At 41.1% G+C, this 17,950-nt stretch overlaps 2 protein-coding genes across 2 annotated transcripts; both read right to left on the bottom strand.

Moving 5' to 3' along the window:
- Positions 1 to 246: 246 nt before the first annotated feature.
- On the bottom strand, positions 247 to 3,877 carry LOC135076790 (polycomb protein EED-like). The gene is made up of 7 exons (XM_063971224.1): positions 3,693 to 3,877; positions 3,379 to 3,521; positions 2,888 to 3,059; positions 2,254 to 2,793; positions 2,013 to 2,165; positions 1,540 to 1,656; positions 247 to 818 (listed from the first exon to the last, which is right to left on the bottom strand). The coding sequence occupies exons 1-7, from the start codon at positions 3,714 to 3,716 to the stop codon at positions 729 to 731; spliced, it is 1,239 nt and encodes a 412-aa protein (XP_063827294.1). The 5' UTR covers positions 3,717 to 3,877; the 3' UTR covers positions 247 to 728.
- A 435-nt stretch (positions 3,878 to 4,312) lies between these two features.
- On the bottom strand, positions 4,313 to 17,950 carry LOC135076467 (trypsin-7-like). Its single transcript, XM_063970931.1, has 6 exons — positions 17,771 to 17,950; positions 16,310 to 16,469; positions 7,018 to 7,208; positions 6,475 to 6,566; positions 6,068 to 6,230; positions 4,313 to 5,365 (listed from the first exon to the last, which is right to left on the bottom strand). Exons 1-6 carry the CDS (start codon positions 17,829 to 17,831, stop codon positions 5,238 to 5,240), a joined length of 795 nt encoding a protein of 264 aa, XP_063827001.1. The 5' UTR covers positions 17,832 to 17,950; the 3' UTR covers positions 4,313 to 5,237.

Consider the following 17,950-nt stretch of genomic DNA (forward strand, 5'->3'; position numbering starts at 1 on the left):
GTCACGAGATTAGAAGCAGCATTGTGTGTAGTGAACACGAGATAACACCTTGGCCCCTGTGATTCATTTTGTTAAAACGTAGATGTATTGTTGGTCATAATAAAATTTGTAATAGAATAAGGTTTTTTATTTGTGCTATATTGACTTAAACCCCCAGTCAATTTAAATTTAGATATGTAGTACTGTAAGTTCCGTTTCTGTATGTACTGTATGCAGTAATTCAGTCGAAATAATTCAAACTACAAGTAATATTTGGACTAATCCAATCTTATATTTTGTGTAAAAAAAGTGTGTCAATTATACAAATACAATTATTCTAATTAAGTCCATTATGAACTAAGCATATTCAGCCTTTTCCGTTTCACATTTAAACGGATATTGGTACAAAATAGACATTCACCTGCTAACATAAAAGTTTTCTCCAAATAGGTGTTAAACAGATATTAAGGTTTTTGTCGATTAGATACATTTGAAACCATTACACTATGTGTATGTAAACCACAAGATTCAGAAGTATATTTAATTTTTATGGTGGTAACCGACAGTTAAATTCGACAAAGTTTTTAATTGGATTTAGTTAAGACACTATTTTATACTCAAACCTCTAGATTTCATCTATTAGGTTATTGACCATTGTTCTGCTTTCTATAAATTATTGAGAAAAAATATTCAAGCTCGTTGATAATAAATGTAAGAGAAGTAGGGTAAAGAGCGAACCACGCTAGCCGCTAGTTGGCCCCGGACACGCGGTCCCAGCGCCAGATGGTGCCGTCGTCGCAACACGTCAGCAGCACCTTGCCGTTCCGGGACAGAGTCACCTGGAACGAAATTTTGTCTATGGTACTTTCAAACTTGTCAATGAGTCATTCATGGAAAAATGTGTAATACGAGTATGCTTGTTGCGCCCTTTGATACCAACCACTAAGGCGCGAGCTGTTTCGGTTAACTTGTAGGGCCTAGGGCAGCAGACAGGTGTCATGCCCTTTTTTTTCGTCGGGAAATGCTTTGCCCACTGGCCGATGGGGGCGGTCAGTGGATTATGTGGGACTCTCACTAGGCATTAGGCCTACGCACTAAACCCGACGTAGTCCTCTAGGGCCACTGACACGGAGCCGCGAGTTATTATCCTAGAAATGGACATTCGTCTGCGACTCCGTCTCAGGCTATGGCTCGCTCTTGAGCGACCCCCTCCGGTTTCGAGGGAAATGGTGGATCCTCCTCGGGTCGGGTTAGGGGCAGCAAATCCGCCATTGAGATTGTCCTCAATCTCAATAACGGCGGCCACATTAAGCGTCTATAGAAAGACTTTTTTTTCTGTCGGGAAATGCTTTGCACCCACTAAAACCTGACAGTGTCCCTCGGGGCGGGGTTCAATGAAACGAAGCTGCGAGTTTTATTTTCACCACCAATCCCTAAGTTTTAAGTGACCCCTATGGTAAGGTAACACTTATCAGGAATTGAGTTTTCATAGGGGTCACTTAAAAATTAGGGATTGATGGTGTAAACGGGCATTATTGTCCTAAAATTAGACGTGCTTACCTGCCTGACGGCGGCGGAGCACCGCGGGTGCACGAGCTGCGACACGCGCGAGCCGCCCGCCACGCTGCCCAGCTCCCACACCATCGTCTTGCCGCACTGGTTGCCCAGCGCTATCACCTGGACAAAACATACTTACCGGTTAAATTACAAATTACAATACACTTCTTTTTGCTTCGTTCGGAAATAGAGCAGTGTCTAACGACGCGTGAGCCACTTGAGGCGGAATTTTATTCAAAAACTTCCTTGTCACACTTGGGGACTGGGGAGTTAAATAATGTTCACGCTCTGGGTCCAATACGACGCCAGTGTCATAAGAAACTGCTTTAGCTCCTTGGTGACAGCAGTTGCTTATGTTATTGGGTTACTTAATGGATACTTTATAAGTCCGTTTAAAACATAATTTAAATTGTTTGTACTATATGTAGATAGCCATCTCAATAACTTGCAATCTGAATATCAGAAAGTATTCTTACCCTTTGACTATAATCGACCGCGAATCGAATGAACCAGATCTCGCACTCTTTGTAGTCAAAGCGGTGCACAATGGTCACAGAATTGTCTCCGGGCCGCAGTTCTGTGTCCTCCAACCGCCCTGGTTTCCAACAGATTATCGCATTCTCGCAAGACTGCAAAATAGAATAACAACCTCATTTTTTAATCATGCTAACTTCATCCAATATAATATTATTTACACAAAATAATGTGCTATATTACCTTAGATAAAATGAGATCACCCATCCACCTTACACAGTCCACATAATTCCTGTGAATATCTCTGGTTGAGAAATCAGGAAAGTGCTCCTTCAATGAATTGAATGGTCTAAGTGCTCTGTGAGGGTTGAAATTATAGCTCTGTTTGATAGCTTCATTCATGGAGGGTTTATCTAGCCGCCATAGCTTCAGCGAGTGATCCATGCCGCAAGACATGATCCTTTCTCCCTTGAGATCGAAGTCTGCACTTAGAACTTCATCTCTATGGCCTTCGACTCCACCGAATATTGCAATGCAGACATCAGTCATAATGTTCCAGAGTCGTAGAGCGTGGTCTTTGCTGGCAGATAGGAGAAGGTTGGGGTCTCTGGGGTGGAATTTGACCTCGTTGATGGCGTGTCCATGGCCAACATAGTGCTTGATGCAAGTCTGTGTGGCAGGATGAAAGATGCGAACTATGCCACGCGACCCAGCTACTGCTAAGAGGGGAAGGTGTGTTTCCTCTTCATATGACCATGCACATGTGTAAAATGTTTCGTCAACCTGGAAATATTGAATTGATCAGCTTTTCCTGCTGGTGGCTAAGTTATGATGATTGAATTGATGATATTAAATGAGATTTTATTTAATTGCTTACATCTGGATCAGCATAGCACTGCAGGAACTTGAATCCACCTGTGTCCGGACACTCATAAATGGAGACCCGGTTACTGCCCACCACAGCAAACACTAGTGGCTCCCCTTCACCAAGGTGGTGGTTAAACTGGCAACCAAACAGGGGCTGGCCATGGTCCTCCTTAGCACTACAGCTGGAAAATATGGTATAACAATGATTTACTTATAGCATTTAACTGATTTTTTAGAATTATTTGTTTGTGAATTTATGTCCCCTTAGGCCTTTAATAATTATTCCGTTAACTTTAATAAACATATCAATTATTAAGGTATTTTAAGCCTTTTGTTTTTTATATAAACTATACATGAATTATTGCCAACAAAATATTCTGGGATAGATAATATAGAGAAAATGTGTATTAAAAATATAGTTTCAGAGGTGTAACAAACAATAACAAATTAGTAGGTTGGTAAGTCTTGTTTAGCATTGTTAGTGTAAGGACAAAGACTTACTTGAATTTGTACGGAGGTTTAACTTGCTTGGTGGTAGTTTTCTTTTTCCCACGTCTTCGTTTTTTTGCTCTAGAGTTTGTCGGTGTCTCACTACGCGAAGTATTATCCGTATTCGATGTGCTATCTACGCTAGAAGTATCATCCTGTGCGAGGTTAGGTTATGTTAAAATATTGTTACGATACTAATGCCTAAATGAAAGGAATGATATTCTATGCCTGGCGGATTTAAAATGCATATTCAAAAGAGTTCAAAACGTAATAAGTAACTAAGTTATATGTTTGAATCAGAGTGCAATTAGTCAGTGTTTACTTACAGCCTCATTGTCAGATATATTCATGGTTTTGATCGTTTTGATATAAATTTACTGCTTTGACCTACACATAAACAAAATTTCACTGTAATTCACTCAAACCATGAGTTAATTTAGATTTAAATTGGTAAAATAAAGCCTAATTTTGCAACTTTGCACTTTACAGCTGATTACGATTAGCAGACAAAACGGCGTCCTAAACGTCAAACGTCAAATTTTCGCGCCTAAAATAGATTTTTTAAAGTTTCACGGCATTGGAATCGTTTATACAGCCAAATCTCTTGCCCGCGTGACTTCAAGGTTGACTGGAAGAGAAGTCTGAAAGCATTATGTTCGCCTTTTGTACCTCGGTATTGTGAGCAAATTATTTTCGGTCTGTCACAACTTTATCGAACGCGGCCCTCGCTTTGAACAATACACAATACCTAGAATGAGAAATGATTTTTATATACAGAAACTTTTACCGTATCAGGGTGATATCAGGATTTTCAGAGGATCATTATTGGGATACACTTTTTACTTTACTAGAAGCCTTCAGCCTTTACTTTGTCCTTCACAAGACGTGTTAATAATGAAAATGAAACTGTCGGTTATCATAGGTACATTTATTTCATTAATATAACAAATACAATACATTATAGCCTAATTAGATATGCATCACATAATATTTTAAACATATACACATCTAAATAACTTAAGTAGCTAGGAGTTATAAATAGATTTTAACTTTATGCTAAAAGATAGGCGACAATATCCACTGGTAAAGTAAAACTCTAACAAATATCGTAACTTTCTTCATCCTATATTAAACAAAATACACAATAAGGTAACTTATGTAGTTTGTATAGTTTTGTATAGTAGGTTTATTACATGATTTATTGTACCTATCAGACTAATTTTAGTTCACAGCCATAGTTGCTAATAGTAACTTTTGTAGGAATAACATTATTATAATTACCTACCTAATTATTTTCACTAATTTTATTAATGAAGTATCCTTAACCTACATATCTACATTATTATTATTTTATACGTATTAATTTTAATACTGAAATGTGTACTATTTATAAACCTAAGTAGGTACAATTTAATTTTATTAATGTATTTTGTGTACTTAACGGCATGGCTATTTTTATTCTCTCTTTGGCTTAACAACTCTTTGCGTTTGGATTAGCAATATTCCTGAGTTAAATTGTTTGGCTACTTCGTTGGCAAGATTAAATTGTCCCATGGCTGGTCACAAACTTGCGCTGATGTCAGTCATTATCAGACAAAATCCAAAGTAGTTCCCATTCATTGTTAATGTGGACTTCAGAAGTCAAGGGCCTGTAGCGACAGTAATTAATTAGCAATCGAAGTAGCTAGAGCCGTTTTAGTTTAGCATGATACTTTAGAACATGCCTTATTAGAGCTTTGTATGCGTACAGTGCCCAATATTTCATATTAATTTTAACATTTTGATGCCATTAGACAGAATTTAGGTATCATCCAATAAGTAAACAATGTATTTAACGCCTAAAATAATTTTCTGTGACTCAGTATTATGTATTAGAAAGGGGATGTACAAGTGCAAGCATGGCGTAGAGCAACACGCAGCCAGGGCAGGAAACGGTCTACCCGAGCATACACTCCTGGGTAACCTTGTCTAGCACATCCTCGCCCCCATGAGACGATCCCTGAAACAAACAGTGCAGTTTACATATTTAAAGGAAGTAAAACTCTTTAGTTCTCGAGTGGCGACCACGGGCTGGAAGACGTAGCGTGGGCAGGCCTTCTACTAGGTGGACCGACGATCTGGTGAAGGTCGCGGGAAGAGCCTGGATGCGGGCAGCGCAGGACCGTTCATTGTGGAAAACCTTGGGGGAGTCCTTTGTCCATCAATGGAGTCATTTGGCTGAAACGAAAACTCTTTAGACACATGCCGCTCCAATCGATCAACATGGAAAGCATTGGGGGAGGCGTATGTTCAGCAGTGGGCGTCCTATGGCTGAAATGATGACGATGATGATAAAAACTCTTAAATTTTTTGCGATAAATAGCTTTGTTTGATTTTATGGTAAGGCAATAAGCTACTAAGCTACATAACTTTGCTTTTGTTACGAGTAGGATCACTACAGTAAATAGTTTATTTATTTTCCGTCGGGAAATGCTTTGCTTTGGCCAATGGGGATGGCCAGAGGGATGTGGGACTCTCTCTGCCAGAAGGGCGAGACCGCACCAAAACCCGACGGTGGCCTCCGGAGCCTAATGCAAAGGAGCCACGAGTTATTGTCAATGGTGGCGGGGTCCGAACCCGCGTTGCTTGGATCTCGATTCAGCCAGTTCGACACTGACACCATAGAGTTATTGTCGCTCAGATATTATATTATATGTCTTACCAACAATAGTGTAATACGGCTGCGAAACAAGAAGTGGACCGCCTGAGTCACCAGTGCACGCGTCGCGTTCAGGGGCATTGGCACATAACATTCGCGGAGTCACTTTGCCACGACCATACCCAGCGCCTGCGCAGTCCTCCTGGGTCCAGATTTGCACATCTGCCTGGAATTATCATCAGATATTTTTATCACCGATGTTTTGACAATGTAGAGATAAAAATGACCGACAGTTATGTATGTTGCAAGCCATTGCTGTTTTTTAATTGGGCAGTTTTTTCTTATAATGCGATATTATGATAATTGATTTGAAATACATGGTAGTACAAAATATGCTATGGTAAAAACGTATTATAAGTATTTGTACTTACATGTAACATATTTTTATTTAGTCAGGTTTATTAGCTTACTTTCATGGGTATGTTCGATGCTGGTCCCTTTTCGACAGTGCTTCCCCAACCGGACACAATGGCATCTGCTCCTGCGAGCACCTCCTCATCATCTGTAAAAAAACGACTCTAAAAAAAGTAGACAACTGCTATTTTTATTTTATTTTATTTTTTTTTTTCTTCTTCGGGCTTCTTCCGATGATTTCCATAATGAGCGACAATACCGATCTGCAATATAATAACGTCATTATCAAGAATGTATTACGTTCTAGACACGCTGGCAGGTATCACATTACTTAATCGTTCGTATCAGGCAGCGGCTTAGATAGCCAAGCACTGTTATTCTCATTCTTTTTGGGCCACGGCTTGGCGGTGTGAACCACTCATCTAACTGTCACCAACTCAGACCAGCTTGGATGAACTGGCATATCTTGAAGCCACTGTTAGCCGTAATTATACCTACTGGTTGAACCTGACCTGCATACTTATTATCAGTAAGTACAACGGGTAACAACGCCACCCTTGTGGTACGTAGTACGAGTACAGAAGAAGATCAGTACGTACCAGGTAGACACGCTGGCCGGAACAGGTTGTCAGGCAGCGGCTCAGCCAGCCGCAGCACGGCGATGTCGTTGTCGTAGTTGTACCGGTTGAAGTCCGGATGCTGCGTCACGTGCGACACCTCGTAGCCGGGGGAATGGGTGTTATTCACGTCGTACACGCCCACCAGGACGGTCAGCCGGGATGCTTCGACTCTGAAATGGTTTTTTTTTAATCAATTTTAGTGCTTAGCCAGACTGCATACACGCGCTTGTCTTTAATGGGCAGTCTGGCCAAGCACGTGTATAGTGATATCTAAGATAATATATGTATAATATTAGTGCTATGCATCAGCTAGAGAAAATTTTCTTTATATCCTACGTACGAAACAATAGTAAAACTCTCCACATTTAAGTAGAGCACTCTACCGTTATAATGATTTATGATTATGAATATGCATTATAAAGTGACTAACGCTATTGTAAGAGACTCGCTAAATCTAGTAAGCACGTGTTAACTTTTACTGCATTACCTTAAAGTTGTTTTAAGAGATTTTTAATTTAGGAGAAAAGTGTCCTTGCGTCTGAAAGAAAGCGAAAGCAGTGACTCATACGCTCAACCTGAATTAAAATCCGTGCTGATTCTGAAAAAAATCCACCAGCCTATTAATATAAGTATCTAGTTATTACCCAAGTTTGTTTGGGGACCCAAGGAAGTTAGATGAAGCGAAACGAGACAAAACAGTGGTGCAATTTAGCCATTGTCATTAGTCACATACGTAATCTATTTTAAAACTAAAACAATGTTAGCGCCTAGGTCAACTAAGGGGGTCAAGTCCACCGCATTGGATGCGCCTTCGGGCTAGAGGTGTACCTCAGTAAGATATTGGAATTCGATGACTGAACAAGTTATTCCTTAATTAATCAATACTTTTTTATGGTTTTCAGGATAAGATTCGTATGAAACAATAACTTTAAGCAGCGAAGCAGCTGGTAGAAACTACTAGTTATCAAATACCTATGTTTATAGGATTATTAAGTCTGGTAGATAGTTGAAGTTGAAGTACAGAGGGTGAAGATTGGAGAGTTTTTAGATTTTTAGCAGTTTTTGGGAGATTTTGAAACAAACCCTAATGGATGACAGAGAAAAAGATCAATGACGTTTGGAATCTCGGCATTCGTCGAGTCAATATTATCGATGTTTTGCTACAAACGTACATCTCTAAACCAATGTGAACTGATTCAAGTGACTCTGTATGTATGTTACACAAAATGACGCTGTTTGTATTTCAATATGACGTCAGGGTCTTCGGTGCTGGAAACGACGCAAAACAAATGTTTTCTTGTGATACAAGATAACAGGAGATATTTCTTAATCGGTTATGCTCACAAAGGACAGAAATAATTTCAACATTGAAACAAGGTACCTTACGACCTACGTTGAAATATGTGCTGATAAACATAATTTAAAGAGATGGGAGTGTCAAGATTCCTAAGGATGAGATAATTGTTATCTCAATGAGACCTAGAATATATATTTTTTTCTCGTATCTTCATAAGAATAGCGACCATTGCGACATCAATATGTCGTGCCTCGATTTTGGGCGTTTAGTATGCAAGATGAAGAGACTTGGTAATCTAACCCTGACGGGCTTATCTTCAACGCTACCCAAGATATTTCGAGCGAATATGACCAAAAATGTGTTACAATTCGGTTTCACAAAGAAACGAATACTCTCCGAGGCAGAGCTTACAAATTCTTAGCCACATTTAGTGTGGCAGGTTTATAATGACAGGCCATGACGAAACAATCGTTGCCCTGTTTGACGACAATGCACATGCAAATGTTGCATCTGGACAGAGGATCTGACTTGCGTAATTAGAAAGCGACCCCAATGTTGAGAGGTCAATCATGTGTTCAATTTGCAACACCTGCCCTAAAGGGCGTGATATTGAAATATATTTTTTCATTTACCACATCTACTGGATGAGGGGACGAGCTGGTTCAGTGACGTCGCAAGTGGGATCACGCACTCTTTTTTTTTATCCACAGCGATAAATATTCGATTTCAAAAAAGGGTTATTCTTACTTGGCTATAATTATTTTACCGCCTTACTTATTTAGGTTACTGACAATTTTTATAAATAATTGAGTCTTATTGTAGCAATGCATGTTCTGATGCTCGTACATATTCTCAACTAGCTTTTGCCCGCTGCTTCACCCGCGTGAATTTATTTTGTCACAGAGCCTTTATGTTATTCTGGGTTATAAACTATAATACTGTAAAGTTTTATCAAAATCATGATAAAACTGTACAGTATTATTTTCGAAAGTTTGTGTGGATGTTTGTTACTCTTTCACGCAAAAACTACTGAACGGATTTTGATGAAACTTTACAGTATTATTGTTTATAACCCAGAATAACATATAGGCTATAATTTATGACGACCTGTGACATACTACATTTCACGCGGGAGAAGCCGCGGGAAAAGCTAGTTTATAATATTAGTAAGAAGTAAGATGGACATTTTAAACAATGTAATCTTCAACACAATTGAACTTGATTGAAATGATCATGAAAAATTCGATTACTTTTTTCAATTATGCCAAACAAATTACTACCTTGCGATCATACGAAGCCCGCAGCTTTCACCGATTTTTGTTCGCCTACATTATTATTTATTATACAAACAGCGCATTGTTTGCAGATCGCAAGTGCATCGGGCAGCTCGTAATGATTGGTCTGGCAAACCCATACATATTCATGACTTCCATGTTATATTGAAATACCAATTAGAGGGATCACAGTCGGAATTTGCAGTAACTCTAGCTGTAAAATTCTAGAGATAGCTTGCGACTCTACCCACGGTAAATAACAACTACAAAGTAAGTACATACTACAATTTAGGCGCAGCTGTGTACGAAGTGTGATCGAAATCCGTTTAGCCATCAAAGCGTTGTGAATTTGTGGATATTCAAATTTCACCTAATTTTAGGTAGGTATTCTTTGCAGAAGTTCAGTACAATAATTTATTTTATAGTAAGTTTAGTAATCTTGTAAAAATAATAAACAATCAACTATTCCTCATTGACATATTCATATCTTATTAAAATTTATTGCAAAACAGTTTTGCAAGATTTGCATTTTTGCATGGCTGTCCTTAATTTTGGTTGTCAAGAAAGTGGGTATTGCAATTGATTGCTATTCACTGAGGAGAAAAGATGACCTGAATTGCCAGTCACAGAACGTAATTCATCTTTTCGGAGCCTTGCTCATAAACATATTCTTTCACATTTAGTAAGTACTTTTACATAAAGCCAAACACTCAAATGAGAAAACTTGACTCGTTGAGATATACCGAAATGTAATTGTAATCATTCAACTCACATTGAAAAGTTACACTCAGCCACTTTACAGAAGTGTGTAATATCTATACAAAGGACTTGTAAACATGAACTCATTTAATCAAGGCGTAGCATAACCGTGTTTTCTCGAAGAAAAATATATGTGCATAACTAATTATGCCACCTTTAGGCTACGAGTAAATTCATCAGCACTTTACATCGGAGTTTCAACAATATTTTGTTTCTTTTACAGTCCTCATTTTAAGTGAACGAAAGCAGATAGCTTTCATTAACTTTCACATCGAAATCGAATTTGTACGCGTTACTGTAAAGACCTAAAAATAATATTATTGTGTAATTATCACGTGTAAACAAAGATTTAACTTTATATCCTGTCTGGTCAATCGAAATGCAAACGACTCTACAGGTAGCTTTTTTAACATTTGAGTGAAACATTTCTTGATTATCAACATTTACGACTCGACTTTTTACAGCTGGATATAGTCTCCATCAAATAGTCGTTCGGCTAGATATTTCCTAATCTAGATAGACATTAGTTATGAATATTAATTCTAAGCATATTTGTAAGAATTTATGTCTCTTGGTATTGGAACATGATTGGCAATAAATGACTTTTAAGTCCAATTCCAGTAAGTTTAGATCTTTTAGATTATTAGAGTCTAGATTGAGAGAGATTTCTTCAATTTATTTTTCTGTAAAACTTGGAAATATTTTTATTATGCTTTCATGCATGCGTTATTTTATAACTGACTGTACACGTGGGGTCAAAGTCAACGAAAACAAGGTCAAAGGCGCAAATACAAAGAAAGAGAGTCCGTCAATTTCGATTTAAATTTAGGCTTCATAATTTTTAAATTATTCAAAAATGGTTAATGTTTACGATGTAATTTATCTATTACGTCACAGATGAGTAAAAGCTTATACTCGTAGTAACTGTGTAATGTACTCGTATTCACCACGGTTAAACTACAATTACGAGTTGATACTATAACATACGTAACAATATTAATTGTTATGGAATTCAACTAGGCTTATATCAGAATGTTTTTATCATTAAAAGAAAACTATTAAAGTTTTGAATTAAAAACTAAATCAAGTTAACATCTTACGTCATTCTGTTTATATTGATGTCAAACAATTAACGGAGTTGCAATGGTGTTTTAGTCAGTTTTATAATTATATTAATATTATTCATCTAAATAAATCGGTCCTATTTTCTAAAAATCAATTATTAAAAATTATTTAGTCTCATGCTATTAAATTAAATTATGATTAAAAAATAATAAGCGTATTTCAACTCCATATGCGCGTTAACGCGTTGAACTCTTTTATATCGAAACTGTAAATCAAGAGATTTCCATGAATTATAATAATTATTTTTATGACTTAATCATTTTGCATAAGAAGATATATGGTTATGTTTATATTTTGGCCATTTCGATTGTGCGTAGTTTACTAAATATCATCTGCTGACCACAAAAATGGGTCGTGGCGTCAATGGAAAGAAATGATGAATTTGAGTAATTTGTCATGTAAATTGAGGAGAACCGCCTCTGTGGTTTAGTGGTAATACCACCTGCTTCAGACGCAGAGGTCCCGGGTTCGATTCCCAGTGGGGGCAGATTTTTCTGTTCAGTTTGGTTGGTGGTAGGGCTTGTTTTAAGTCAGCCTGGCTAGCTACCACCATCTTACCTAAGTCTGTCGCCATAAAAACAATATTAACAGCATTGTTGTGTTCCGGCAGTTAGAGGTAAGATAGCCAGTTCCTTCGAGGTTGAGGATTCCGGGTGAAGCTCGCTTCCACCTTCGGCCTGATCATCACTTACCATCAGGTGAGATACAGGCCAAGAGCTTCCTCGTAGTGGATAAAAAAAAACTAAGTAAAGAAATACGATTTAAACTACGATGCAGTTTGAAAATTATAAATTAATACGCTTTAAGTTTTTCAAATTGTACACATCCTTGCCACCGGGCATACCTTAGGTGAATCGTTCGTCACGCCTTCACACAATAGCATCGCAGCTCGCAGGGCTAATAGTCCAGTCATTTAAGCTTAAATTAGGTAAGAATCTCGGAATTAGAGATACCCAGCTGTAAGTCTGTAAATACTTGTATATTGACACCCTAAAAGTTGTCTCAAAACCTACATATGGTAGGGTGTAAGCAACTATTAAATTTTAAGGTCAAAGGTCACAAAAATCGGTTTTTTGCGCTTTTTTTGGAAATATCTCATTTCCTATGGGTTTTTTGCTATTTTTATTTATTATCAATATTGTAGAATACTAAATTCTCTACAAATTTTGTTTAAAAAATTTTTTTATACGGTGAACCGTTTTCGAGATAGAGGGCGGAGAGCGCGCGGTCACTGCATCACTTCAGGTCAACTTAAGCGGTTTAGGTTTTTTATACAAAAGGATTTTCCCGCTAATTCCCGTGGGAATTTCGGTAATTACTTGTTGTAAATAAGCTTTAAGTTTACTAAGGTACCTACATGCCAAATTTCAAGCGTCTAAAACTTCCGTTAAGCGTTTAGATTTTTCATACAAAAGGATTTTCCCGCTAATTCCTGTTCCCGTGGGAATTCCTAAGTAAACTATAACCTGCCCAGGTGTATGAAGAATAATTGTACCAAGTTTCGTTAAAATCCGTCGAGTAGTTTTTGTTTCTATAAGGAACATACAGACGGACAGACAGACAGACAAAAATTTTACTGATTGCATTTTTGGCATCAGTATCGATCACTAATCACCCCCTGATAGTTATTTTGAAAATATATTTCATGTATAGAATTCTGTCCGTCTGTATGTTTCTTACAGAAACAAAAACTACTCGACGAATTTTAACGAAACTTGGTACAATTATTCTTCATACACCTGGGCAGGTTATAGTATACTTAGGAATTCCCACGGGAACAGGAATTAGCGGGAAAATCCTTTTGTATGAAAAATCTAAACGCTTAACGGAAGTTAGACGCTTGAAATTTGGCATGTAGGTACCTTAGTAAACTCAAAGCTTAGTTACAACAAGGAATTCCCGAAATTCCCACAGGAATTAGCGGGAAAATCCTTTTGTATGAAAAATCTAAACCGCTTAAGTAGACCTGAAGTGATGCAGTGACCGCGCGCTCTCCGCCCTCTATCTCGAAAACGGTTCCCCGTATAAAAAAATTTTTTAAACAAAATTTGTAGAGAATTTAGTATTCTACAATATTGATAATAAATACAAATAGCAAAAAACCCACAGGAAATGAGATATTTCTAAAAAAAGCGCAAAAAACCGATTTTTGTGACCGTTGACCTTGAAATTTAATAGTTGCTTACACCCTACCATATGTAGGTTTTGAGACAACTTTTAGGGTGTCAATATACACGTATTTACAGACTTACAGCTGGGTATCTCGAATTCCGAGGTGAACTTACTATAATGACTGGACTATAAATCATTCATGAATCTTGGCGTGACACCATATAACAAAATCTATGTTAGAGTTTTGTTATGCTAAGTTGCTCGTGGGCAAGTAAGGAAAACGGTGGCGATCACAATAGACGGATAGCGGTCGCAGTGATACTAGGACTTTATAGAACCAGAATAGCCGCTCAACGCAAAAAAAAAATACTCGAGGGCATCATCTGGTCAACAATATCTGGTGATGTGAGCTGCACCTGCATCGCAGGACCAGTCGTGGAAACCCTTGGTGGAGGTCTTTGTCCTGCAGTCTTTTAGATGAAACCTCTGCAGATTCAGGACAGTTACTTTCTCTGGTACTCACTCGTGGACACAGTGCGTGGCGGTGATGAGGGTCCCAGGCAACGACCGTGGTGCCTCGCGCCACACCACAAGCTGCGACAGTGAGAACACAATCTGCTCCTGCTGTCCTGCCTCTCATATCTCTGCTAGTACTCACTCGTGGACACAATGCGTGGCAGTGATGAGGTGGCCCCAAGCGACGACCGTGGTGCCTCGCGCCACCCCACTGGCTGCGATAATGTGAACACTGCCTGCTGCTCCTGCTATCTTGTCTCTCATGTCTCTGCTGGTACTCACTCGTGGACACAATGCGTGGCGGTGATAAGGGTCCCAGCTCCCATGCGACGACAGGGGCGCCTCGCACCACCCCACAAGCTGCGAAGACTATCTGCTGCTCCTGCTGTCCTGCCTCTCATCTCTCTGCTGGTACTCACTCGTGGACACAATGCGTGGCGGTGATGAGGGTCCCAGGCAATGACGGGGGTGCCTCGCACTACCCCGCAGGTTGTGACAGTGAGAACACTGCCTGCTGCTCCTGCCTCTCATATCTCTGCTAGTACTCACTCGTGGACACAATGCGTGGCAGTGATGAGGTGGTCCCAAGCGACAACCGTGGTGCCTCGCGCCACCCCACTGGCTGCGATAATGTGAATACTGCCTGCTGCTTCTGCTATCTTGTCTCTCATCTCTCTGCTGGTACTCACTCGTGGACACAATGCGTGGCGGTGATGAGGTGGTCCCAAGCGACGACCGTGGTGTCTCGCGCCCGCCACCTCACTGGCTGTGATAATGTGAACACTGCCTGCTGCTCCTGCTATCTTGTCTCTCATCTCTCTGCTGGTACTCACTCGTGGACACAGTGCGTGGCGGTGATGAGGGTCCCAGGCAACGACCGTGGTGCCTCGCGCCACACCACAAGCTGCGACAGTGAGAACACAATCTGCTCCTGCTGTCCTGCCTCTCATATCTCTGCTAGTACTCACTCATGGACACAATGCGTGGCAGTGATGAGGTGGCCCCAAGCGACGACTGTGGTGCCTCGCGCCACCCCACTGGCTGTGATAATGTGAACACTGCCTGCTGCTCCTGCTATCTTGTCTCTCATCTCTTTGCTGGTACTCACTCGTTAACACAATGCGTGGCAGTGATGAGGTGGTCCCAAGCGACGACGGAGGCGCCTCGCAACAATCCGCTGGTTGTGACAGTGAGGACACTATCTGCCTCTCATCTCTCCGCTGGTATTCACTCATGGACACAATGCGTGGCAGTGATGAGGTGGCCCCAAGCGACGACCGTGGTGTCTCGCGCCACCCCACTGGCTGCGATAATGTGAACACTGCCTGCTGCTCCTGCTATCTTGTCTCTCATATGTCTGCTGGTACTCACTCGTGGACACAGTGCGTGGCGGTGATGAGGGTCCCAGGCAACGATCGTGGTGCCTCGCGCCACACCACAAGCTGCGACAGTGAGAACACAATCTGCTCCTGCTGTCCTGCCTCTCATATCTCTGCTAGTACTCACTCGTGAACACAATGCGTGGCAGTGATGAGGTGGCCCCAAGCGACAACCGTGATGCCTCGCGCCACCCCACTGGCTGCGATAATGTGAACACTGCCTGCTGCTCCTGCTATCTTGTCTCTCATATGTCTGCTGGTACTCACTCGTGGACACAGTGCGTGGCGGTGATGAGGGTCCCAGGCAACGATCGTGGTGCCTCGCGCCACACCACAAGCTGCGACAGTGAGAACACAATCTGCTCCTGCTGTCCTGCCTCTCATATCTCTGCTAGTACTCACTCGTGGACACAATGCGTGGCAGTGATGAGGTGGCCCCAAGCGACGACCGTGGTGCCTCGCGCCACCCCACTGGCTGCGATAATGTGAACACTGCCTGCTGCTCCTGCTATCTTGTCTCTCATATCTCTGCTGGTACTCACTCGTGGACACAATGCGTGGCGGTGATAAGGGTCCCAGCTCCCATGCGACGACAGGGGCGCCTCGCACCACCCCACAAGCTGCGAAGACTATCTGCTGCTCCTGCTGTCCTGCCTCTCATCTCTCTGCTGGTACTCACTCGTGGACACAATGCGTGGCGGTGATGAGGGTCCCAGGCAATGACGGGGGTGCCTCGCACTACCCCGCAGGTTGTGACAGTGAGAACACTGCCTGCTGCTCCTGCCTCTCATCTCTCTGCTGGTACTTACTCATGGACACAGTGCGTGGCGGTGATGAGGTGGTCCCGGGCGACGACGGTGGCGCCGCAGATGACCTTCCCGTCGCGCACCAGCGCCGCCAGCCACGGCAGCTCGCCTGGAGTCACGGCCACGCCTCCGACCACCCGCGCGCCTCGTGCCACCCCGCATGCTGTCACAATAAGTAAGGGTTAAAGAAATTACCAATAATAACCAATAGTCCACAGCAATAGCCCAATTTCAACAATAGCCCGGTGTACTGTGTCGGACTAGCTGAATTAAGATCTGAGGTTTCGAACTTCGCGCTGGACTATAGTGGTCAACCCACTCGTAATCGTAACACACATAAGCATATTTAACTTTCAGGGGGTTATTAGCATCATCATTTCAGTCAAAGGACATCCACTGCTGAACATAGGTCCCCCAAGGATTTCCACAATGGCCGGTTGGTGGCGGCCTGCATCCAGCGCCTTCCTGCTTGCTACCTTTATGAGGTCGTCGGCGTCATCCAAGTAAGTTAATTTACAAAAAAAAAAATGTATGTGCCGAATCTAAGAATTGTAATCGAGTCCTTTGTACACCTTTGGGGATAACCCCCTATAACCACTTCGGGACATCAAATCGGGTGGTGTCGCGAAAAAATGGCGAAGAAAAACAGTCATTTTTTCTCAGTTGTTTAATTGCAGGTTGCATACATTATAAAGTTGATTAAGAAAATTCATTAAAGAAATAAATTATCCAAAATCACATTATAACAAAAATTCTACAACCACCTATGTAACTATCGTAAATTTTATAGCGTAATAAATGAGAATACTTCGTTTATGGTTTTCGCCGTGACTTAAAGGGCGTTCATGTCATTAATTTATTGTCACAAAACTGGGTTAAGTCGCCACCACCGCGATAACGATGTGGGTTACAACTGAAATGCACTTGATACTGAAACAATACTTAATAGCGTTATGACGTGATGATCTTTTCAGGACTGAAGCTCACCGCACAAAACATAAATCGTTCCCGGTTTCTACCGAAATACGCGGATGTTAGTAATTAATTAGCGATTAACAACAAAACGAGCGGTTGAAGTGGCTGCGCACACACCCTCCGGCACTTAACACACTTGTGGAACACCAGCCATGTTGCACACCGCAAGCTCAAGAGGCGGACTCTCTAAAAGCACTCAATGATATTAGCACTTCATGACATAACCGAAATTGAGGAATGCTCGAATGGCGCATTAGAAATTAAAACCTGAATCGTATTGGATCCACAAGTGCACTCGAGTTCCAAATCCGATAATAGTTTCGTTACGAAATTCAAAACATCGCATCGATTAATATCCGCTTTCGAACTTTCTGAAGTCGCTATTTCACCGAATATTGGACATACCACATTTTAATAATGCACTTCTGTTTAAAAAGAACTGGCCGATTGTATTGGTCACCGTTTTTGAAAATAGAAGATGAAACTCACTGCAGGGCTTGCAGGCGCGAGCGACAGCCACCACAGCGAGGATGAACAAGGCGCGAAACATGTCTGCCGGAGTCGTAGCCCAATCTGGAGGTAGGGGGAGACGCCGGCCCAGCTATTATAGGGCGCGGGCGGCGCCTCCGATAACGCCTCGGGGCCAGGGTGAGCGCAGGCCAAGTTCAC

Source organism: Ostrinia nubilalis, chromosome 12 (assembly GCF_963855985.1).
Source record: "Ostrinia nubilalis chromosome 12, ilOstNubi1.1, whole genome shotgun sequence".
In the NCBI taxonomy this organism is placed as follows: domain Eukaryota; kingdom Metazoa; phylum Arthropoda; class Insecta; order Lepidoptera; family Crambidae; genus Ostrinia; species Ostrinia nubilalis.

Bases quoted from the DNA above. Each gene is read 5' to 3' on its own strand.
- LOC135076790 (XM_063971224.1), bottom strand. From the start codon at position 3,716: ATGAATATATCTGACAATGAGGCT. The intron at 2,166-2,253 runs GTAATATAGCAC...TCTATTTTGCAG, and splicing joins GTGATCTCATTTTATCTAAG to TCTTGCGAGAATGCGATAAT. The intron at 1,657-2,012 runs GTAAGAATACTT...TGTTTTGTCCAG, and splicing joins CGGTCGATTATAGTCAAAGG to GTGATAGCGCTGGGCAACCA.
- LOC135076467 (XM_063970931.1), bottom strand. From the start codon at position 17,831: ATGTTTCGCGCCTTGTTCATCCTCGCTGTGGTGGCTGTCGCTCGCGCC. The intron at 7,209-16,309 runs GTAAGTACCAGC...AAACCATTTCAG, and splicing joins GCCACGCACTGTGTCCATGA to AGTCGAAGCATCCCGGCTGA. The intron at 6,231-6,474 runs GTAAGCTAATAA...TGATAATTCCAG, and splicing joins CATCGAACATACCCATGAAA to GCAGATGTGCAAATCTGGAC.